At 36.4% G+C, this 25,422-nt stretch overlaps 2 protein-coding genes and 1 long non-coding RNA gene across 4 annotated transcripts in view; 1 reads left to right on the forward strand and 2 right to left on the reverse strand.

Moving 5' to 3' along the window:
- The window catches only part of LOC125268646 (tonsoku-like protein), a 28,842-nt gene extending 19,575 nt beyond the window's left edge, over positions 1–9,267 (reverse strand). Inside the window, exons 1-11 of the mRNA XM_048190992.1 lie at positions 9,033–9,267; positions 8,404–8,499; positions 8,100–8,242; positions 7,831–8,014; positions 5,992–6,121; positions 4,581–4,752; positions 3,730–3,844; positions 3,366–3,511; positions 1,479–1,631; positions 1,240–1,365; positions 695–890 (exon numbers count right to left, since the gene is read on the reverse strand). Coding sequence (XP_048046949.1) covers positions 695–890; positions 1,240–1,365; positions 1,479–1,631; positions 3,366–3,511; positions 3,730–3,844; positions 4,581–4,752; positions 5,992–6,121; positions 7,831–8,014; positions 8,100–8,242; positions 8,404–8,499; positions 9,033–9,066 — 1,495 coding nt within the window. The 5' untranslated portion in view covers positions 9,067–9,267. The remainder of the gene's footprint in view (positions 1–694; positions 891–1,239; positions 1,366–1,478; positions 1,632–3,365; positions 3,512–3,729; positions 3,845–4,580; positions 4,753–5,991; positions 6,122–7,830; positions 8,015–8,099; positions 8,243–8,403; positions 8,500–9,032) is intronic.
- Positions 9,268–9,331: 64 nt separating this feature from the next.
- LOC125268649 lies at positions 9,332–19,845 on the forward strand. 2 transcript variants are annotated; one of them, XR_007184943.1, is made up of 5 exons: positions 9,332–9,449; positions 12,189–12,317; positions 17,477–17,862; positions 18,030–18,584; positions 19,710–19,845. It is a non-coding gene; the product is annotated as an uncharacterized LOC125268649 (long non-coding RNA). The 2 variants fall into 2 exon arrangements; XR_007184944.1 differs by lacking the exon at positions 17,477–17,862.
- Positions 11,037–25,121, reverse strand: edrf1 (erythroid differentiation regulatory factor 1). Its single transcript, XM_048190993.1, has 25 exons — positions 24,676–25,121; positions 24,197–24,405; positions 23,783–23,849; positions 23,017–23,142; positions 22,676–22,800; positions 22,445–22,595; positions 22,267–22,359; positions 21,289–21,410; positions 20,695–20,806; positions 20,449–20,596; positions 20,235–20,346; positions 20,014–20,128; positions 19,668–19,931; positions 18,886–18,957; positions 18,641–18,788; positions 18,365–18,556; positions 18,053–18,253; positions 17,616–17,837; positions 17,282–17,508; positions 14,973–15,131; positions 14,740–14,889; positions 14,501–14,654; positions 14,286–14,401; positions 12,167–12,345; positions 11,037–11,786 (listed from the first exon to the last, which is right to left on the reverse strand). Exons 1-25 carry the CDS (start codon positions 24,772–24,774, stop codon positions 11,624–11,626), a joined length of 3,726 nt encoding a protein of 1,241 aa, XP_048046950.1. The 5' UTR covers positions 24,775–25,121; the 3' UTR covers positions 11,037–11,623.
- Positions 25,122–25,422: the final 301 nt, after the last annotated feature.

Here is a 25,422-nt window from a genome sequence, read left to right on the forward strand (position 1 = left end):
ATAAATATTAAAAATCTAGTGAAAATGACAAAAAAAACAAACAAAAAAAAATTAGTAATATTAAAATGAATATATAAAAATAAAAGCTAATTCAAAATATGAATAAATACCATAATAGTATATAAACTACTAAATTAAGACTACAACTGTACTTTATTTATCTCATCTGTATTGCAGTAAACCTCAATAGCCACTTTTCCACTGTCGGCCAGTGTGAGCCAGGGCTAACAGCGTGCCGGGCTGGGCCTATGACCACAGACCTTAAGCACTGAGGCCAAAATCAAGTTGCGTTTCCACTGTCGGTCCGCTAGCTCCGCAGCGCTGATCTAAAAACCGCCCTTAAACACACCTCCCTTGATCAAATGTCACACAACCCAGCCCATTTCAGCGTGTAGACCATCACCTGAATACGATTATCTCCGCCTTTCACCTCAAGCCTCTCAAGCCCCAGCTGGCCCGCTTTGGACCAAGGTTTTCGGCGGGCCGAAAAACCCGTGCCTTTGGCACCGAGGAAGCACTGACGAGGCACGATCAAGCCCCGGAAGTGACAGTGGAAACGCGACCGGCCCTGACACGCACTAGCACGCCCGCCTTTGGCCCGGCAGTGGAAAAGCGGCTATTGTTAGCAAAACCAAAATCATTGTTAGTATTAGCATTCTACAGCCTAAACCTCTATATGTTGTGTGTGTATTACCAGAGTCAGAGTATTGAATGTCACTGTCCTCCAGTGGCTCACTATTCTCCACCTCCTCTTCCTCATCTTCATCTTCACTATCTTCCAGTCTCACGCTGTCCCGCTCACACAGCTCCATCAGCCGCGCCTCTGTGTCGTCACACTGTGAGGAGCCGCAGCGCCGCTGGGCCTGAACCCACACTCTCAAAACACGCCTCTAGAATTACATCACAGATGGAATAACATCGCTCTCTTATATCCAAAGTGACAGACTATTTTAGTTACCATTTTGTAAAATATATATTACATTAAGGGCAGAAATGTTGTGCATGTGTTATTACTATAAAATGACATTAAACAGCGCGATATAGTCTAAATATCGGCCACGGTTCTCTCTAAATTATCAGCATCGGCCATCAAAACACTCAAGTTGGTAGTCTATTAGTTAGTACCACTGACAAACTACATTGTTTTCAGAAAGTATACCTCTTCAAATCATGAAAACAGTCTCCTGCTCATGAAATTAGTGTGTGAACATTAAGACTCACTAAGTTATTTTAACAAACCTGTAGTTTGTTTAGTCCTGATCTCTCAGCACAGCTCAGAGCAGCACTAAAACTTTGATCAATGGTCTCCATTGGCTGTCCGATCTCCTCCTGACAACCAGCTATATTCAACCATGTCTCACACTCCTGAAAAACACAATAACAAGATACATCAAAATCAAAATGAGGATGTTTGTGCAATGTCACTCAGCTCTCAGGATGATGTAAAAAAAAAAGTTACTTATCTGTGGATGTGTTACCTCTTTAGGGTTGCCCTGTCTCAGCTTTAATTCTTGTTGGTAATGTTCCACGGCCCTGTGATGTTGTCGCAAATCTGTGTATGTGGCCGCCAGCGACACGTGAATGACGGCTAACTCGCGAGCAGGCTTCCCTAAAGTCTCTGCACACACCAGCTAATTACACAAACACATGAAGAAAGAACTTTAAAATAAAGGTTACACAGTAATATACTGAAAATTAATAAATAAATTAAATTACTGTAAATGCAAATAAAACATTTTATTTCAACTATAAAGAAACAAATAATATGGCTGCGATATAATAAAGTGCCCCATTATGCTTTTTTTGGGATATTACCTTTCATGTAGTGTGTAATATAGCTTGTGAATGTAAAACGTTGGCAAAGTTTCAAAGATGAAAATAACGCCATTTATTGTGCACTGTCTCTCAAAATAATGAAGCAATTCTGAACTGCCTGAAATGAGTAGTCAGTAAATCCAGTCTCACATCCACATTCAAATCACAAAAATCCACATTCGAATGCAAAAAAAAGGTGCATTTAAATTTTAGGTGTTCGTCAGGCAGCCTTATCAGTGGCGCATAAGATGCGATGATAATGTAATAGTCGTTGTTGCGTTTTAAAGGTGCCCTAGAACCAGTTTTTACAAGATGTAATATAAGTCTAAGGTGTCCCCTGAATGTGTCTGTGAAGTTTCAGCTCAAAATACCCCATAGATTTTTTTTAATTAATTTTTTTAACTGCCTATTTTGGGGCATCATTAACTATGCACCGATTCAGGCTGCGGCCCCTTTAAATCGAGCTGCTTTAAATCGCGCGCAGTTAATACTGCCTGCCCTTGTGAAATGCCCTGAACATGAGCTGGCATATGCAAATATTGGGGGCGTACATATTAATGATCCCGACTGTTACGTAACAGTCTGTGTTATGTTGAGATTCGCCTGTTTTTCGGAGATTTATATAAGAAGGAGGAAACAAGAGTGTTTGAGACTCACTGTATGTCATTTCCATGTACTGAACTCTTGTTATTCAACTATGCCAAGGTAAATTCAATTTTTGATTCTAGGGCACCTTTAATGTTTTTTTGTTAGTCTATCCAGTTGAACCCACTAGATGCGACGTTGCTGCGTTGTTCAGTCAAAACATTGCAGAAACAGAGAAGCTCAATGAGGAGAAGATCTTGGTTACATCAACACTGTAACCAAGCCGTTCACACAAAATGCATTTTCTGAGCTGCTTTTCCATTGTTTTCTATGTAAACAAGCACAACACAGTCATCTTTGACCTTAGCACTCGCGTCTCACACAAGAGAGCCACATGTTTAGAAAGCCATGTAAAGTTAAAAGAAGTTTTATACAGACAGTCATGTTCTTTCATTGCTTTGTGGTGCATCACTATTTTGATCATTGCGCCCTCTTGTGGACTCGGGAGACAAGCCAAAAGCTTCAGCCCCACCGCCCAACTGAAATTATGCCCTTTAAATTTGAATATAATTTGAATATTATTAATATTTAAGTATAATATTTTCATTTAGTTTTTCAGTAATTTTGGCAGCCCTAAAACCATTGTTACTGTTTGTATCACTGTGTAACAAGTGCTGAGGAAGCCTCAGGAGCTGAAATTCAGATATAGTAATGAGCGTTTCTATTCCAACAAGCGATGTTAGTGTTAGGCGAATCATAACAGACTGGGCCATCTGACCAATCAGAGCAGAGTAGACTCTCGGAAAGAAGGGTCCGTAAGAAAAGAGGTGATGCTGCAATGTATATTATGACCTTGGATGCATGTAAACCTATTGTAGGAGACCTCCAAAACAAATTTAGAAACCTCTAAAATAGCATAATAGGGGCACTTTAATTGTATTTGGGTGTATTGTACATATTCTTACTTGTGTTTGATATGCTTCCAGAGCTTTGTTATAGCAGCCCACTTTACAGTAAAGATCTCCCAACTGCTCTGACAGATCCATGGCCTCATGGGAAAACTTTTCAGTCACTTCTGCTGCCGTCTGCTCCAGCTGACAGCCACGTATCGCTGCATCAGACACATATTCAGTCAAACACTATGCTAATATCTGCCAATACTGTTATGAGAAGCCACAGTGCTTTAATTTAGCATCTTCTAACTGAAATATCTCCTCGATTACGCTCAAAGAAAAAGTCGCATTCAGCCATAAGTTGTTCAGCTTTAAGAGACAAACCGCTGTCAAACCGATGCCGAGCATCGTCGCTTACAGATGTTCTTAATCTCACCATGTTTGAAATCTTTCTTGACGGCCTCACATTCAGAAGGCTGCTGGGAGCCTAGACAGAACGCTTTCTTCAGAGAACGCCGAGCTGCTGCAAAGTCACCAAGATGAAGCAATATCTGAACAGATGCACACAAAATATAAATACACCTGTCAAAAATCATTCAAAGGGACAGGAAATAAACCATACAGGTAAAGACCAACACATGTTGATCAAAGGCCCTGTTTACATCTGGTATTAAGATGCCTTTTGGTCGATCGGAACACAAGTATACGAGGAAGACACATACCCATTTACACCTGGTGTTTTAATCTGTCTCTTTTGCCCACTTTCAACCACTTCTGTCCTGATTTCTTCAAGGGGAAAGTCTATGGGTGGATGAATGTAAGGGGATTTTTAGATCTTTTGATCTAATGGATAAAATAAACTTTGCATATGAACATTAGCTTTCGTTTTTGCTCTGATAACACGCAGAACGCTGTGAGTGTGTTAGAAATCAGGAATGGTGAGAGAATATTGTGCTTGGTAAATTTTTCGTATTCAAACTAAACGTAGGTTTTCAGCCGACAAAGTTTAAATTTCCCATGTTTACACAAAAGGTCTATAGGCCGAGAATAGGCTTTTTTGTGGCTGTTTGAACACATTCGACCACATGAGCATCTACATTACGAAAGCAATCCGGTCGAATATGTTTTTCAACTACCTCTGGAAGTGGTCAAAAGCTCAAAACATTTTACACCCCTTGACACCTGTATCTAGCGTCATCCACTTGTGATCCAATCGACCAAAACGTATCTTAATACCACATGTAAACAGGGCCATACTGCTGCTTGGAGATGCTGTGGGATTATTACCTTTCCGATACTATGGAAGCACTCGCTCTCACTGAACTTGTCCTTCATTTTGCGGGCACATTCTTTTGACTGCTCAAAACAGCGCATGGCACGTGAGTGCTGCCCGTTTCGGAAGTGAATGCTGCCCAGGTTGAAGTTGGCACGATACAGATCCTCTAGAAGCTTGTTTTTCCTAGAAGAAAAATGAGGTCAGATATCCACAAAATGGTTTTGCACCAACACGGGCATAATGAATTCTCTCTCATCTACAATATGTTGATTGAGTGTTAAAAATTGTTATATAATGTTTTGTTATAAAACATTCTTAACCTAAACAAAATAAGGTTGCATGTAACTATTTAAAATAACTATTATTATTTAGTTTAGTTATATAGAAAATGCTAAATTTAAATTATTTTGAGATTCAGTGATTTGATATAAAAATATTACTAACATAATGTTTCATCGAACAATTTGTTGCTTAGTTGGTTTATAATGTAAGGCCATGCCATCTACCATGGCTATTTTCATGGGAAGAAACCAAATAAATTGTAGCTAATAAATAAAATCTAAAACAAAATCTTTGTTGCTTAGTAAAAAGAGAGAATTGGTAAAGGTTCTGCAATCCTCGGGCCTGGCAGGTATGGAGTAAGTCTTGGTTTCTGATGGTTGTATTACAAATGTCATAAACAGCTTGAACAACTGACATTATATTCTGACTGTGGTTTGCTTGTTCAAGATGTGTGTTTTGTTTTTTCTTCTTTTTAATTTGTTTTGTATTTTGCTTTTATTAATATTGGAACACACTGTATTTATCTTTGCTTTTTGTCACTGTTTACACTCTTATTGGTGTTTATAATTAATAAAAAAACCTCGAAAAAAAGTTCTGCAAAACTCAAGTGTATATAGGGATTTAGGATCCTTTGATTAATAAAAATTGTCTTTTTTTTTTAAATAGACATCTTTTGTAACATTATGTCTTTACTTTCACTTTTGATCAATTAAAGTTTTTGCTAAATAAAATTTTTTTTTTTAATCTTACCTAAAACTTTTGAACAATTGAGTATCATGGTTTCCACAAAAATATTAAGCAGCAAAAATTGTTTTCAACATTGATAATAATAAGAAATATTTCTTGAGCAGCAAATCATCATATTAGAATGATTTCTGAAGGATCATGTGACACTGAAGACTTGAGTAATGATGCTGAAAATCCAGCTTTGCATCATAGGAATAAGATACATTTTAAAATATATTCAAATAGAAAGTTATTTTAAATTGTAATAATATTTCACAATATTATTGTTTTACTGTATTTTCAAATAAATGCAGCCTTAGTGAGCAGATTAGATTTTTTTCAAAAACCTAAAAAAAAACTAATTACAAACTTTTTAAGTGCATTTTTGCTTGTTTATAGACAAAAGTTTGTTACTCTGCGATGTAGATGCTCTGTCGGATGAGATCACTGCAGCGCTGCGGTTCCTTCATCCCATCATACACGCAGCCCAGATTCAGCAGGAGACGGGCCTTCATCTCACTGAGCTCTCGCGAGGACACTGTACCTGCAGAAACAGAGAAAATAACATGAAGTACATGGACAAAAAGAACAGGTTATACAGTATACAGGTGCTGGTCATATAATTAGAATATTGTGAAAAAGTTCATTTTTTTATTGTAAATTATTTTTAAAAATGAAACTTTCATATATTCTAGATATTCTACATGTAAAGTAAAACATTTCAAAAGTTTTTTTTTTTAAATTTTGATGATTAGAGCGTACAGGTCATGAAAGTCCAAAATCCAGTATCTCAAAATATTAGAATATTTCCTAAGATCAATCAAAAAATGGATTTTCAAAACAGAAAAGTTCAAGTTCTTTAAAGTATGTTCATTTGTACACTCAATACTTGGTCGGCAGCACATATTACAGCAAATGACTTGCTCCTAGCACAAATTACAGCATCAGTGAAGTGTGGCATGGAAGTGATCAGCCTGTGGCAATGCTGAGGCACTATTGAGCCTTCAGATCATCTGTATATTGTTGGATCGACTGTTTCTCTTGAAAATATCCCATAGATTCAGGGGTCAGGCATGTTGGCTGGCCAATAAAGCACAGTAATATCATGGTCAGCAAACCACTTGGAAGTGGTTTTTGCACTGTGGGCAGGTGCTAAAGTCCTGCTGGAAAAGGAAATCAGCATCTCCATAAAGCTTGTCAGCAGATGGAAGCATAAAGTGCTCCAAAATCTCCTGGAAGATGGCTGCATTGACTTTGCATTTAATAAAACACAATGGACCAACACCAGCAGACGTCACGACTCCCCAAATCATTACTAACTTCAGAAACTTCCCACTAGACTTCAAGCAGCTTGGATTCTGTGCCTCTCCAGTCTTCCTTCAGACTCTGGGACCATGATTTCAACATGAAATGCAAAATTTACTTTTATCTGAAAAGAGGACTTTCGACCACTGTTCACTGTCCAGTTCTTTTTCTCCTTAGCCCAGGTCAGATGCTTCTGACGTTGTTTCTGTTTCAGAAGTGGCTTGGTAGTCCTTTTCCTGAAGATGTCTGAGTGTGGTGACTCTTGATGCGCTGACTCCGGCTTCATTTGACTCATTGTGAAGCTCTCCCAAGTGTTTGAATCGGCTTTACTTGACAGTATTCTCAAGCTTGTGGTCATCCCTGTTGCTTGTGCACCTTTTCCTACCCAATTTCTTCGTTCTAGTCAACTTTGTATTTAATATGCTTTGATACATCACTCTGTAAACAGCCACCACATTCAGTAATGACCATCTGTAACTTACTCTCTTTGTGGAGGGTGTCATTGATTGTCTCCTGGACCATTGCCAAGTCAGCAGTCTTCCCCATTAGTGTGGTTTCAAAGAAAAAGAGATACCCGAAATTTATACTGTAGGGATGGTCATTTAATGAAACTCAAATGTAAATATTCTAATATTTTGAGATACTGGATTTTGGACTTTCATGAGCTGTACGCTCTAATCAACAAATTTAAAAAAAACTTTTGAAATGTTTTACTTTACATGTAGGGAATCTAGAATATATGAAAGTTTCATTTTTAAAATAATTTACAATAAAAAAAATTAACTTTTTCACGATATTCTAATTATATGACCAGCACCTGTACAATGTTTTCTATTTTTAGGAAACATAGCAGATTATCACAGTATATAAGCATTTCTAGTAGTATGTCATTCTGAGCAGGTTAACCATTAGGTTAATCATTTTAAATGTATAAATTCATTCTTTAACCTTCTAGTCGCTCATCTACAATGGCCAAACTCTTCATGAACGCATCTTCAGCATGCTTCAAGCTGTCCCGTGAATGGTCCGAATCAAAGAGGAAGAGGTATGTTCTTCCAATAGTGGCCAGTGCCCTCTGCTCCTCTGCTGCATCATGGACAGATCGAGCTAGATTCAGATGAAGCCTCTGGTGCTGAGAGAGAGAGAGAGATAGAGAGAGTGTGAATTACTGCACTCAATGCACAGACTACCCTTCTGACTAATATGTATAAGCAAACCTTCAGAGCAGCTTCAATGTTCCCCAGTTCTGCATAGCATTCTCCAATCTTCCTATTTGCTACAGCAGATCCAATCACATCATGCAAAATCTCAGACAGCGCCAATTCCTTCCGATGTTCCTCAATAGCAGCTCGATAGTCACCTAGAAGAAACATGTTCCAGGCTGATTATCTCTATACATTCATTCAACAGACATTAATGGTCATAATCATAATGTTGACAGCTCACAGAGCAAACCTTCTAGGGTTTAAACCTACAACTTCCAGAGCTTTAAGTCTTTAAGGGCTTCATTTTCTTTTTCACCTGTTTTAGCGTAAACTTCCCCCAGCAGATTGCACAGACTGGCTTCCTCTTTCAGGTTATTGCTGCTTTGGGCTTTACTCTTGGCCTTCTGTAGTTCTGCAAACACATGAAAATTAATACTAATTAATATTAATATCTGCAATTTGTATTATATAACAAATATTAAATATTATACTAAACCATAATTGTTAAAATAAACAAATACATACTTAATAACTTAATAACTAAATATTATAGCATTGTACTGTATTGTAATATAGTACTGTATTTTATAACATATATTTAACATGTGTGTGTGTGTGTATATATATATATATATATATATATATATATATATATATATATATATATATATATATATATATATATATATATATATATACACACCCACACTCTAGTAAAATTCAATATATAAGTAAAATACAATATATTAAATTAATAAATATATTTTATACACATTTATAACTGACATATACATATGTAAACAAAAAAAATGTGGATGTTGTTATTTTCATTAAAATGCACATTTTTCATTAGAATTGACTAACATATGACAATAAATCACCGATCTTAAAACGATGACCAAAAATAATATTATTGCTGATTTTATAATATAGGTAATAACTTACGCTTGATTTCTTTTGTAGACGTCATCCTGTCCATTTACCAGGATCTCTACAGCGGAACACTACAAACTTACGCGCATCTAATGAATAACAAACACTACCCGCGCGCGAACAGCTGTAGTACTATAAATCACGTCCTCACTGATGTCTTTATATCGGGTTTAAAGCTGATCAATACTGATGATCGTATATATTCATTGATGAGTTGATTCTTTCAAAGCGGCGCGCCAAAGTTCACGGCACGGAAACATTGAGAGACGCTGATTGGCTAGTGTAGTTGACGTCAGGAGTCTCCCACAATTCTCTCACTGAAAATGTCCATATAGAGAGGCCATCTTGATAAGGACATTGTCGTTCTGATTTTTTTACAGTGAAATGTTTATTAAAAAGCCACATATGCCGATGAATTACACGTATAAGGTAAGAAATCTGTTATTTCCTTTTATTCTGATTACCAGTAGAATATAATTAATATCATAAAATACGTAAACCAAGTTTATTTGAGAGAAACCGGTTTTACTGTTATTAATTATTGGCACTTGATACTCGTGTATTTCATTTTCCCTCTTGTGTTTTTATGAAGCCAGATTATAAAAGCGTGTTTTTAAATTTGCAGTTGGGGTAATATTTTTGGAAAGACATTATTTATATTAACCTATTTAAATTACCAAAAAAGTTTTAGGTTTGCAAAAGTATACTAGTTGCACAAGTACAGTACAGTACAAAAGTGATGTCCAGAGGGGATATTTGCACAGTATTTGCTTTAAATGACACTTCAGGTTCTATTAAACAATAAAAATATGAGGAGTATGTTTTGGGAGGAAGACTACACTAACTTTTTGGCAAGAAAGGCAAACTCATTAAGCATATAATTAAATATGGGTTTTATTGTATTATGCAAAACAGGCATAGAAAAACAAAAAGATCACAGGAAATAAAGCATACATTGGCTTTAACATAATCAGTTATTATTTTGTTGGTTCTCTCCCTTGTTTTTGATTTCAGCTGCCGTTCTCCTGACCTTGACTCAGTAAACTTTACGCATGTGTCATGCTTAACTTCTTCAATCCTCCCTAAGTTCTTGCCAAAGTTGAGCTTCAATGGAAGAACTGCATAATAATTTCATAAGATTTTCAATGGCTTTAAGGTCACAACACTGAGGAGGCTACTTGAAGGCTGAACATGAACACTTTAATTGCGAGCATTTTTTTTTTTTTTCAGGGAATAAAACTAATAAATGGCTTCTTTATTTGCTTATAGTTCAAGGTGATGTTGGATGTTGGATGTCTCATCCATTAGAAGCTATTTTGAGGTTGTTCCACATTCAGCTGACTTTCATCCTCCTGTCAAAATGCTCACTAGTCTTCCTTGACCAGCCACAGCACTTTACATTCTGCATGGTAGTGGTCTCACTGTGCTTTGAAAAAAATCTGTGGATATTGTGACCATTCACATCCAACACATGAGCTATATCCAAAAACAATTGACCAGATTTAGCCATTTCAACAATATCTTACTTGGTAGTAGAGCACAGCTCCTTCCATCTGGCCCATAAAATAACATCTAGTAATATACTTAATACTTCCCACATAGTTTTTGAATTATAGGCTGGGAATAATGATTGCAAGCTTGGTACTGTATGACCACTTGGCCAAAAATGATGTCCACACAATTCGGTATGTTTCATTGTGATAAATGATACAATTTGAACATGGAACCTGTACATTACTTTTATTCTCCAGGCACAACTTTACAGCATGCATACAATATTTAAAGAAGCCAAGTGTCCTAGGTTAGACATCACTTTTGTCCACTACTGTACATATGCCGTGACTTTAATTGCTTGAACTTTCTTCAGTAGTCTTGCCAGCAAGCCATAAAGCTGAAATTTTTGTCTTCATGAGCATGTGCTAGCATTACAGTTAAAAGTGTCAGCTACTGTATGTAGTTATTTGTTTTTTTGTTTTTTTTAAAGTGTTTCAATTATGAAAACAACATGACACTGACTTTGAACAGATTTGAAATTTATTGAAGACTTTTAAAAGCCAAGCCATCCCAAATGTTCACAATACTGTATCTGGATAATCACCTGTTGCATTGACCTTTGCTAAATTATTGCACTTTTTTTTTTTTTTTATTGAAACCCAGCATTTAAAAAAAAAAAAACATGAGCTTATTTATGCACCAAAAACAGAAAAGCCTTTGAGTGTATTTATCAATAAAAAGTGTGTAAAACAAAACCACAGGTTCACATTTTTTACATATTGCCCCATTAGCAATAAATATCTTCTCTACAAACAACTGTACAGTTTGGGTTTATTCTCATAATGGTTTCATTAAAGAAAGAGAGATCTAGTTAGAGTCTGTCAACTCTTTATAGGAAGTCCAGCATAAGAAAGGCACTGCTGGTGAGGGTTAAAGTTCACATTTTTATACCAAGTCACTTTCCAAAACTAGCTGAAACCTTTTTTTATATCATCTTAATCATCAGCTGTGGTTGGTTGTGTAAAAGCCAGATTGTTTCAACTCCAAATTGTCACAGGTTTGGCATTAATTAAGTCAGGAAGCTAAAGAGTCCTTGTTGGATTTGATTCTCAAGATGATGATCTTGCTTCATCACTTTCTGTGGGAGGGTTCAGCTGATCCAGCAGCTCCAGGAAAAGGGAAACCCGCTGGATGAGCGGGACGGACTTTTCAGCCCGTAGGAGGCGAGAATATACATTCTTGTAGATCTTCACCTGCTCCTCTTCTTTACCACTGCATATGAAAACACAAAACAATCACACACGGAGTGAAACACTATAAATTCTATTTGTTTCTGTATGACTGGATCTGTTGCAGTGTTTTTATCATTAACTGAAACTAAAAATACAACAACAAAAAACACATTTACATTACTTGGAATAAATTAAATGTTAACAGAAATAAAATATTAGTTGTAAAAGAAATAGTTCTCATTTTAATTTTTCAAAACTGAAAAAATGAAAAACTAAACAGACATTAAAAAACTAATATGACTTGCACAACAAAATGATTAAAACTTAATCAAATTAAAATGAAAATATTAAAATAAAAAGATACAAAGATCTGGTATTGTAAGTACATTGCTGGAGTATGTATATTTTTGTATCCCTCACCTGAGTTTACGTTTGCTTGCAGTGCTGAGTTTAATCAGTTGCAGCAACAGGAAGGAGAAACTGGGCTCGAAGACGCCGGTTAATTTCACAACCTCTTCTGTGTTTAGCTCAGAGGAGGAAGAGCTATCTGAACCCTCATGGAGTTCTTCAGGTTTGTCAGAGTCTTTTGACATCAATATCTGTCAACATACATCACATGATTATAATTCTTATAAAAATATAATTATAAAAATAAAAATCATGAATCTGAAGAAGCATTTAAAAGTTTTTAGCTAAGAGTTTTCTCTTAAAACCTATTCACAAAGCTGCTGAGACAAACTTTTACTAAGGAATAGACTGAAGTCTTAAGCTAAGAGAAAGGGCGGGGTTGACCTCGTTGCTATGGAGTATACACACAGTGATTGGCTGATGGGGAGGAGTCAGCGATTTAATCATAGAAATATTGTAGAATGAGGTGTCATGTTTCCAAATTAAAATAAAAGATTAAAATATAGGTTTTAAAATACAAATGTTGCATTATTCAAATAAATATTTTTTAATAAAAATGTTGCCATAGTCAAAATAAAATGTTGCCATATTTTTGCCATAAAGGTTTTAAAATGTAGGCTAAGTGTCACTAATTGAACTAGTATATACAGTTAGTTGTCCACCTCTTCATCCCAAGGGAATGCAGAATTCAAGCGACAAATATATATATATATATATATATATATATATATATATATATATATATATATATATATATATATATATATATATATATAATATTTTTTTTTTTTTTTTTTTTTTTTACTCTATTCAATCATTTGTAAGTGTGAACAGATAATCAGACAATATTTATTTTATTTGTATAAGTTTTTTTTTTTTTTTTTTTGGCGTCTCATCGTAGATTCAAATCTATAAATCAAAATGTATTGCATTTATGAAGAAAAGGTTCAGCACCCAAGGCTCTATCGCTATTGCCTCAATGGTGTACAGTGTCTTTGGGTGGATTAGGACTGTTTGTGATTTGGTCTTAGTGACTCAGGAGTCCTCTTGACTACTCCTAATGTTTCACAGATTTAGGAGCTAGCTTTAGCGCTAAAATGCTTTGTGAAATACTCTTAGAGCAAAAATTTAGGACTCCTAAGATTAGGACTGACACTCCCATTATTTTTAAGAGTTTCTCCTGAATCGGCAAGTTAGGAGCTACTTTTAGCCTTAGGATGTTTTGTGAATACGGCCCCAGAAGTGGCAAGAATATGAATGAAAAATGAAATGATACTCTGGAATATAAAACTAAAACCACCAGGTTTTTTTTTTGGTGGCATCAAATTAATTACTGACTCACTTAATTAGCGAGTCATTTAATCAACAGATTCATTCAAACAGCTGATTAATTCAGGAATGAAGCAAGTGACCATCTTTATGAATGGGTTACTGAATCAATGGCTCACTTCGTATATTCATTCAAAAATGAAACCATTGTGTTGCTGCTATGGCTTTGTTTGGAACCATTTTCATTGGCGAACAGACAATATTGGTGTCTAAAATATAACACAATATTAACTTCTTTTTATTGAACTCTTGTATAAAATAAAAATCACATTTGCAACCATGCTGATATTCAAGAAAAACAGCACTCTTGCTCATGTGATACTGCTAAACTATATCATATGATATAAATATAAGACAAAAACCCACATGGGGCATTTTTTGCCCTCATATCTTGAATTTTAATGCCATTTTAACTGCATTCTATAGGCTCCATCATGCAGTCAGTCTTTGCCATGCATCATGTTCATGACTAGACTGCACGCATTGTAAGATGACTTGCAGGTCTTGGCTGGGGCGGGGTGTGTTAAAAGCGTTAATAATTACTGAGTAATGTAATTATTACTGAGTACTGAGTAATATTAATTAACTACATGTACTTACTATCGAGTTACAGTTAGGGTTAGAGTTTGGTTTAGGGTTAGTTACTTGTAATTATACATAATTTACTGTTATTACTATAATTAAATGTAGAAACGTGTAACTACATCACATTAAAATAAAGTGTTACTGAAACTTTTATCCATGTATTTACGAATGAATAATTAATATTAATAATAATTTGTGTGTATGTTTGTGTATATACTTTTTCCTGTTGCTCCAGCAGCTCTTTATGTATGAGAATGAATGCATGACGTGTTTCACACATGATCTCCAGAGCTCCTGTCAGAGTTTTCAGTTTCACAGCACTGCTGTTCTGACCTGGAACATGCAAACACACAAAAAGCATCCAGTCTGAGGTTCTACTTGTGTACTATCAACTTCTCATGGCTGATATTTCCTGCAGTGAGCATTTCTCACCCGCCATGGTGAACTCAGCGAAGGCCACTCTCTCCAGAAGCGTGCGGAGCAGCTCACACGGAGCGTCACTCAGACTTACAAAGAGCCGCACAGCCTTACTGTAATGCTGCTCTGCCAGAGCTTTGTGCTGCTTACGAACGCTTTCGTCTCCAACCTGACAGAGAGAAATGTGAAGAACAATCAATGTGGGAACATGTTAATGCTTATTGTATGCTGAGGACACGTGTTTGATGATGTACCTGGTTGCGGTAGCAGCTGTGGTACATTGAAGCCAGTCTATGGTGGATGGTCGCAGCTCTGTACTGGTAGAGCGGCTGGCGAGCGGACTCCGTTTGCAGGTCGCAGTACCTCAGAGACTTCATCATGGTCTCAGTGACATCCCTCTCGATCTAAAACGCATTACATTCATGTCGAATGGATTTCATCATTTTAGCAGTGTCTACAGACTGAATAAAGTATGTGTGTGTGTTACCTGTTCCTGTGCTTTACGGGATAGCGGAGCATAGTCCTGGAGGAGTGTGGCCAACGTGAAATACGTAGTAGAGAGTTCCCAGTTCACAGAATCCCAGACGGCAGAGTGACTCTCCCTGCAGCCCAGAGACTTCAGCGCTCTCTGATAGTAATCGATCGCCTATTGATGGAGAGAGAGAAAGCTACTGTGATCTAGCTACAACAACAAGGACCCTCTTTCCTTTTTAAAAATGTTCCTCATCTTATTGTGGATGATTTATTACATTTACAATTTATTAGGGGTGTAACGGTACGCGAATTCATACCGAACGGTTCACGGGGAAAGTTCCAAATGGAAGTGATCATCCCTATGTGAGCAGGTCACACGCGTGCCATATGCAACCGTTTGGAATGCACTTGGCAAAGGGAGCGGTGTAATTTTCTCATCTTCAGCTGGCATGTTCCCATGCCAACACAGTGCCGGCATAAATAATATACAATTTATATTTTTAAAAGTTTTATATATATTACTTTTACATATACAGTATTATATAGCATATTTTAAAACCTTTTTAAAATATAAAATGTATGTTTTTTATTTGCAACAGTTAGGCTAAAAAGAAAAAAGAATTATCTGCTGACAGACACTGTGCTGCGTTGTCACGGGAACATCCCAGCTGAAGATAATGAGGAAATTATGCTACTCCCTTTGCCAAGTGCATTCCAAACGGCTACATACGGCACGTGCATGCCCTGCTCACGTAGGGATGATCACTTCCATTTGGAATTTGCCTCGTGAACCGTTCTGTACGAATACGCATACCGTTACACCCCTACAATTTATTACTATTATAATACTTTCTTAACAATCTTAATAAAACAACCTTAATAAGACTTTTATTCAAGGGATACACAAATAAGTTATTATTATTATAAAATAAATATTAATATAACATAATATAATATAACATAATATAATATAATATAATATAATATAATATAAGACACTTGTATCCACTTTTTATCCATCTACAATATAAATTAATAATAATAATAATAATAATAATAATAATATGTAGATGGATAAAAAGATCAAAGTGTCTTATATTGATTATTATATTAAGACTGAGATGTTAATTTATTAAAATGTTAATTTATTAATAGTATTTTTATTATAATTAAAGCTGCAGTCCGCAACTTTTTTTGTGTTAAAAATTTACAAAAATTATATAATGAGAATATACAACATGAATCCATTTTCCAAACCGTGTTTTTGTCTTACCCTGAATCATTATGGTACACTTTATATTCGGACTATTTCAGACTGGACTGGTAGGACTCGCCGCAGAGTATCACAGTAACTGCGTGACTAGCCATAGACCTACACTGAGAAAAGTAGCTCCAGCTAGAATGTTCCTCCACAAGACGCGTGCAGTTCTGTTTATTAACCGCTAGAGGGCCAAAAATTGCGGACAGCAGCTTTAATATTTAATAAATATCTTAATATATTAATCTTATTAGAATACACTTTTATTAGTATTTAAATATTTATTTATATATTTAAATATTATTTATATTATTTATATATATTATTATTTATATATTTAGTATATACTATATGTATTTATATATTATATAAATATAATTTATTAGTATTAAATATTAGTTTTATTATTATAAGACACTTTTATCCACTTTATCCATATACAAGATCAATTATTATTATTAATAATAGTAATAATATTATTAATATTTAAGATAATTATTATTATTTTCATTATTAATATTTAATAATATTTTTGCCACACCTGCTTAAAGTTATTCAGTCAAGAGCAATGAGTGATCGTTCTTTGTCTTTTGTTGTAATATATCTTAACTATGTTTACAAGAATACTTGCCAAGACGGGCATTTTGACAATTTTGTTTGAATATGTCTCTTCAAGCACAAGACGATATGAAAGAGCTCAATTCAGTATTCGTGCGCTGTCTGAGACGTCTCAGTTCTCTTTTGCATCTTCTTGCGCATAAATAATTAATTTGTAAAGGCTTAAACTTTCATGATCATGCAGCGTATATTTATATTAAATTATATACATAATTACAATTATAAAAATAATTAAGTTATATTATAATAAATTATAATTTCATTTATTTTATATATATCTGTGTGTATATATATATATATATATATATATATATATATATATATAATTTTTTATTATTTTTTTTTTTTTTTTACACTAGGCAAAGGAAATCATGCATTGCAGAAGCTGTTTTCTTGCTATCTTTAAGACATCACCTTAATTGTTCAAGGCAGTATGTGTGGCTTACCTTGTTGTAGTAGAGGGCCTCTTCAGGTGAGAACTCCCCACGACTGTGATCTGATGTCATGATGCAGTGAGCCTGAGCGCAGATACGCATGAGTCTGCCAATGTTACACAGCAGCAGGGCTGTGTTTACTGAGTCTGAAATCATACTGAAATCCTGCATGCCCTTCTCAAAACATGAAAAACTCTTCTTCCACAGCTCCTGCTCGGCCACGCACACACTCCTGCGCACTGGAGGAAGAAAAAGCTATACTTCACACACAACTCTCAAGTTATCCATCAAAAGACTTTTTATTCGTTTGTCATTTAAATCTAACAGCGAACCAAGAAGCACTCACCTCCTTCTTTCTCTGCCTGCATTGCTGCGGCCTGGTTCATGTAGAAGACACCCATCTCGTTCCGGATGTTACCGAGCCGTTTGAGAACCTGAGCCAGCTGCTCCTGTCCCAGGTCCTTCAGAACTCCTGAGGTCAAAAGGTCATGGGCGGCCTCGTAACACTTGCTGCTGACGATCAGCTGGTACTCTGGGTCTGTGGCCAGATCAGTGGCCATGCTAAAGGCTGAGAGAGGAAAGAGAAATGACCGGTCAGTTAATATGTCAAGACAATATAGAGTTTCAGTATCCTATCCACCCCCTGGGCACAGTGAAATCTCATTGGTCTAAAATCCCACTCCACAGCGGTGCTGCATTAATATCAACTAACAACAGCTGCAATTATGATTCACACCATATTATGATCTCTTTAATGCAGAGAGTGTGATCTAGCATTCAGACCTTGGCAGGAGCTCTCGCGGTGCAGGCAGTGAAGGATCTCCTGGTCTTCTTTAGTCTGGTAGCTGTACTCCTCCAGATATGCAGCTCTGTTTGAGGCATTCTGTGCCAACATGAGCTGAACATCTCCACATAGAGACAGACACTGACAGTGGAACAGAAGCACCTGGGGGTGGAGACCACCACTGATGGAGCAGTACGCATCTACACAGTGAGAGAAAGCGTATAATGATCAGGTTTGAACAGGACCCCAAACTTTTCAATGATAGTGTGTCCTGAAGTTTTCTGAAAATAATGAAAGCTGCATGTTCTTACCGTGGCACTGCAGAGCCAGTTTGATGTAGCGCAGTGCCCGGCCATACTTCATCAAGTTGGTTGCAGCATCTGACAGGACGTAGTATGCTTTAGACGCTTTCAGGAACAGCTGCAGTTTCATACGATGCTGCCATGTGCCCGGTAACATTCCGGAGCGCGTCGGCATCTTCAGTTCCTTGCTACACGGACCAACTGTGCAACCAAGATGACGAGTAATTCAGTAAGTGATCAAATAGTGGAAAATAATTCAGCTGATAAAGGGATGGGATTACTGACCTCTGTCCAGCAATAGAGCAATCTCTTTCTCCACATCTCTAGCTCCATTCTGACTTCTCTCTTCATATTTTAGAGGGATGGGTGTGCTGGGGTCGGCCGCAGGAAGGTCACTCTCTTTCTTTATGCTGTTGTCCACTGCTTTTAGACCCTACACACAGAAATGTGAGATAGAAATTTAGATAGATAGATATGAAAAAAAATTAAATGAAAGAAAATGAAAACAAATTTTAATCTAGTGTTCTCACTTTCAGAACATAGCTGAGAACCAGTCGACACTTCTCCTCCTTGTCTTGTGACACAGGAAATGCATAGTTGGGCTGGAATGGAAGAGGAGTGTGTGGAGTCAGAACATTGTTAACATAATGCTGATGTAAATTCATTAAAGGGTTAGTTCACCCAAAAATGAAAATTCTGTCATTTATTACTTACCCTCATGCCGTTCCACACCCGTAAGACCTTCGTTAATCTTCAGAACACAAATTAAGATATTTTAGTTGAAATCTGATGGCTCCGTGAGGCCTCCATAGGGAGCAATGGACACTTCCTCTCTCAAGATCCCTAAAGGTACTAAAAACATATTTAAATCGGTTCATGTGAGCATTGTTTTGAAATCGGCCATCACTAAATAAGTCGATATTTAGGTTTTTTTGGCGCTCCAAAAATATTCTCATCGCTTTATAATATTAATATTGAACCACTGTACTCACATGAACCGATTTAAATATGTTTTTAGAACCTTTATGGATCTTGAGAGAGGAAGTGTCCATTGCTCCCTATGGAGGCCTCACGGAGCCATCGGATTTCAACTAAAATATCTTAATTTGTGTTCTGAAGATTAACAAAGGTCTTACGGGTGTGGAACGGCATGAGGGTAAGTAATAAATGACAGAATTTTCATTTTTGGGTGAACTAACCCTTTAAGCAAAATTGTGCAAGGTGTAAAATAAACCTAAATGAACTGTTTTAACTTCTATACTTCAGACAGCTTAAATTCCATAATGTGTACTAACAACAAAAGATCTCCTACTCTGATCTGATGTGTGCTCTTGTATTTCTCTGGAACTGACAGCTCCCCGACAGACTTGATGACGGCCACAGCTTTAGAGTCGTCCTGTGGCTCAGAGGAGGTGCTGTAGGAGCAGCTCTCGTCTTCATCTTCCTCCTCCTCCTCTTCATCACTGTAGCTGTCTTCAGATCCCCCGCCCCTCAGTGACTCCCCGTTCCCCTCGTCTTCACTCACATCATCCAGTTGGAACAGTTCTGCCAGCATGTAGTGAGCAGAAGCGATGATCTACACCAGAAAACAGAAGGAAATGGTCAGAAATCATTGCACAACAACAAGAATGCAGGAAATGTAATATGAAGCTACATACTTGTGGATGTCTCTCCTCATCCAGCAGTTTAATACAGTTAAGCAACAGAGTTCTGATGGTCCCATAGTTCTTTTTGTTTTGTTGGCTCTTCTTTAGCATCATGTTGCTGGCCACTCTGTTGTAAAAAAAAAAAAAAAAAAAAAAACACCAAATAAATTAGTCTCTGATACTGACTGGGAAAATCAGAATATGAGAAAGATAGATATGAGGGTAAATCATACTTGTAGAGAAGTACCGCTACAGGAAGCGTGAAGGGATTCTGGCATTTCTCCTCTGCTGCCTCCTCACACAGAGTAGTGAGGTCATACAGCTTTACGATGTCACTTCCGCTAGCTGGATGGAGAAACAGACAGGCATTAATTTATATATAAATGCCTGTCTTTTTATTTATATTATATATATATATAAATATATACATATACATAAACCACCCACCCTTGAAAAGCCAGTACGTATGTCCTTCTTTGGTACAGTTGGATTTCAAGAAAGAGAGGATATTCTGAGCAATGTCTTTCACAACCCGCGTCGAAAATGTGGAATTTTCCAAATCTGGGATGTCCTCTGTCTTTATCATTTCATATTTCTACAAACGAGGGGAGAGCCATCAGAAAATTGAACATTATTATACATCAATATGAGCAAACCTAAAAGATGGATTTAATTATCACCCAATCATCTTACCTGCACAATGCCATTGACGTGAAAGCACATGACCAGCTCCGGTACATTACACATCAAATTATCTAGCCAGTAATCAATTCCTGTGAGAACATTGATTGGTTTGTTGTTGTCCCTGTTAAGACAAAGTGAAATCAGAATATTTAAACATAGGGATAGTATATAGTGTACACTACTTATCAAAAGTTTGGGTCTGTAAGGTTTTTTTTTTTTTTTTTTTTTTTTAAATGTTCTTGAAATAAGTCCCTTATGCTCACCAAGGCTGCATTTATTTGATCAGAGATATAGTAATAAATACAATTTAAAGTTTTTTTATATTAATATATTTAAAAATGTAATTCATTCATGTGATGCAAAGCTGAATTTTCAGCATCATTACTCCATTCTTCAGTCAGTAATATATCAATTTAATGTGTTCTTATTGAATAAAAAGTATTAAATTACTTTAAAAAAAATTATTGACCCCAAACTTGTAAGTGGTAGTGTATATAGATGGTTTAGCCTTCAAATGTAATTAATTTGGAAATAATTCATAACCAGATAAATATATCCTAAAATATGTATGAGATGACCAAAAAAAACATCTAGGACACTAACCTGAGCCGTAGACTGACTGCTGGGTAGCGACCACCTCCAAATATGGGCATATTTGATCCCACAAGCATGTGGATGTCCTCAAATGTCCATAAAATATTCCGGACAAAGTCATTTCTCAAACCCTGAGAAAGTCAGGGAGGGAGATAAGAAAATTGCCCGTTAAAAATACAAATAGATATGTACTGTGATGTACAACGTGTTTGAGATTTACTTACAGTATATTAATTAAATTTTTTTAAAAACCTAATATATAAATTTATAATTTATCGTTTTTAAAAATATGTTTTTATTAAAAGTGAAACAAAAAGTTTACACAAAAAAGTAAATAACTATATTAAAGGTGCTAAAGAGGTTGTTTTGTTTTATACATTTTTGCAATATTACTTGAAACTGTCTTTACTAACTGATAAAAGACTATTTATTAGGTGCACTGAAAGGAATAATATTAATATACATCATCTGTGCACAAGGTAGGGCCTTAAAAACATCAGCCAATCATTTACGCGATCATCGTGTAAACGATTGGCCCTCTGGCTTGTCAATCACTGCCATGCCGTTCCTTGTGAGAGACGTGCGCGGCTGCGCGCTCCAGTAACTTTCCACACTCCACAGGCGCCGCATGCAATGTTTTTGTCAGGAGACAGGAGTAACAACTGCAGATTATGAGTTACCTGCGGTGAGTCCGACATAATGAATCCACTAACACGATACAGCGAATGCCCGTGGTAAACACTCGTGTTCCAATACTCGTGCACGAGTTTTGGGAGGCGTTCCCTCGAAATGAGCTGTGAAGGAGGGGGTTGTTCTTACGCATGCGCTCATTTCAAAAACTCACTAACAGTCTTTGGTTTCTCAGTCGACAAAAAGATCCTCTGTAGCACCTTTAATGAGGTATCAATGAACTGTGCCATAATAGCACAATTTTTGGTTGCACAATTTGACTTTGGATGTTAGGGAATGTTGGGTAAATACCATTACCTGACTGTTTTCTCCTTCATTGAATAGTGTGGGTAGATTCTGTTCTTTGGGAACTGAAGACACATGACCTAAAGTATATGTGTCCACCTGCTCCTGAAAGACGAGATTAAACAGGATGATTCAGCCTCAAAACACTGATAACACATGACATGAAAAGTAGAGGAAAGGCTGCCCGCACCTCCTTGGGGATCGTAGACTCCTCTGAATCAGTAGTGGAACTGTTGAAGGTGGCGGGCCAAGACGGTCCATCAGCCGCCGTCCCACAACCCTCTTCTGCTGTCTGATCTGTATCTGATGGCACAGGCACCGCAGTCCCATCACTGTTAATACTGAAACACAGGAGAGTATTGTGGGTGTAAGTCATGGTAATCAGGGCTTTCATATGATGGCAACCATGTAAAGTTCTCACCTGTAATAGAGAAACTTTGAGAGGATGGCTTTCTCATTCCAGTGTTCTTTACTTTTCTTCTTTCTCTGCCACTTTTGGTCAATGAGACGCTGGTAAAACTCCTTCAGCCACGTCCAATCACCAGTCTACAGGGCGGTTGCAATGTTAGTTTTATTTTAAGTCATCTCAGGATGGTATAAACACTCCTGTCTTACATTAAAACTCTTTGAACAGGATAACTAATGTTTTACTACTTTAGGGTTTGGGGAATAGCCACAAGAAGGTTAAATGGAGATGCATTTAGAGGCTCCTGAACAAAATATAGCACAGCAGAGAGAAATAAGGTGACTATTTCCTGTTACCTGTGATGACCTCATAAAGAGTTCCTGAATGTCCAGTTCATCTAGCAGTAGAGTGCCGCCCACTCTGTGAACAGCCATACTGACATGAGACTTACTGTAGGGGATCTTCAGCAACTTCTTGATGTTCTGTTAAAGTTGGAAAAAAAATTAATATTAGTTTTGTTTATTTAGTTAAATCAATCAATACATTTATCAATAAATCAAAACATTTATTTGATCATAAATACAGTAAAAATAGTGAAATACTGGGCCTAAAATAGTGAAATATTACTACAATTTAAAATATTTAAAATAACTGAATTTTCAGCATCATTACTCTGCGTTATTAATATATTATAAATGTCTTTACTGTCACTTTTGATCAATTTAATGGATACTTGCAGAATAAAAATATTAATTGTTTCTTTCATAAAAACTTTCTTTCTTTCATACAACGTGGCCACGAATTACTAAATTGAGGGAATAAATGATTAAATTGTGTGCACTAATTACAAAGGAACAAATTATTATATTGTCTGCACAATTTACTACATCAAGGAGAAAGAATTTTCTCATTCGTGGCCACGATATATATATCTTTGTCTGCATGTCATGTGCAGGGCTCCGTAAAATTACATTCTTAACATCATTATACCAAAATATGTGAATGCCATGATCGACCAGAATCAAGAAGTGTTCTAGAAAGCCATTTAATAAGTGAGTTTAAGCATTTATTGTGTCATAAATAAATATAAAAGTGTTTGCATAAACAATATAACAGACTCACCTCTGAATCAGACACAACATCAACATCATCACCTATACAGTCGATGAAGTCGTAAGCCATCCCAAAACTACAATTAACAAAGAAAACACAAAAAAAGCATGGAAAGATCAGTTTCACTACCATCTAAACATGCAAACTCACATTAAATATAAGGTCCTACTTTATGTTGTGTCTTTAAATATGTACTAAGATTTAAATTCATCATTTGATACATTTTTGATATCTATAATTACACTATTGACCCTTCCCAATCGACCCTTAAACCTAACCATCTCACCTCAATAGCAGCAAAAGTGTCTTGCAATACAACTTGAACACAATAACTACACTGTACCAAACAATGATTTTATGACGTAGGTGCATAGAAAGGACACCTATTATAAAGTGTGACCAAATATCATGTATCAGTAATACCTAGAGAAGGGTTTGCTTTTCCTGCTGGACCCGAGTACGGTGGTCCCGGCAGGGCCCAGCTGAGCATTCTCTCGCAGCCAGTTTGCTGGTGGCAGCTTGAGGTCGGTCTTCTCCTGCAGCAATGCATAGGTGGTGGGGGGTGGAGCGGCCGAATACTTCACAACCGCACGGCTCTTCACTTCATTGTTGCCCAGACAAATATCTGCCTCCTAGAACACAAATAACAAATATTTAAAAGAGAACTATAAGTTGTAAGTCACCATTCATCCCAATAGGACTGGACATATTTGAACTTCTGATGATTATGTAACAATTCTGCCACGTTTTCATAAATAATATGTATCATAAACACACACATATATATATATATATGAGTGCAAATGGACAGTGTGAAATGCTGCATGTCTGTGACAGGCATCATCTTACTGTAATGACAGTCTCTTAGAGTGTTACATTATTATGTTACAGTAACTCTGGACCTGTTTGTTGTCTTCAGTGGCAGTGCAGCTGTGATCCTCCTCCTGTCCGGGGTCTGAGTCTGTCTTCTTATCCTGAGAGCTCATATTCACCACACTCATCCATCCAGAACCTCCAAAAACGACGATTTACACGAAAGTATCGTTCCAAATACACAATCACTGGTTCTTTCCCCTATTGACTGTAAGTGATCATGAATCTGCTTTACTAACTAACGTTACATCAACTACAGCACCACACAGCAGACCATGTTGCTTTTCTCATCAAGTCTCTCGCTATTTTAGCTTAAATATCAATAACACGTACATGCAAGTCCAAAGTCGGATTAATCGATAACACTTAAATCACTAAGAAATAAAAATAAATGATATTTACTAGGGAAAATCTGTCAATCATCTGGCTGCTTCTCAGTGATCACTCCAAACTTACTGTACCTCTCACCCGGAAGTAGACTTGACGTCAGCGACGCCTCATTCTAGAAAAGAGTGGAAAGATGTAGAAATGCTCTAGAAGTGTTATTGCGTTTTTGACTATACTACATATAATTGTAAATACATTCATATAAATATGCTATATATTTAGAATATATAGGCTATATATGCAATAAATATTCATACATATCGGTTTATTTGTATATTACTTTTTATATATTAGGCTAAACACATTTTACTTAAACCTACATATTAAAATAATTACGTTACATTTTTTTGTTTGTGTTTTTAATGTTATGTATGTATTATATTAAAATG

Source organism: Megalobrama amblycephala, linkage group LG5 (assembly GCF_018812025.1).
Source record: "Megalobrama amblycephala isolate DHTTF-2021 linkage group LG5, ASM1881202v1, whole genome shotgun sequence".
NCBI lineage: Eukaryota > Metazoa > Chordata > Actinopteri > Cypriniformes > Xenocyprididae > Megalobrama > Megalobrama amblycephala.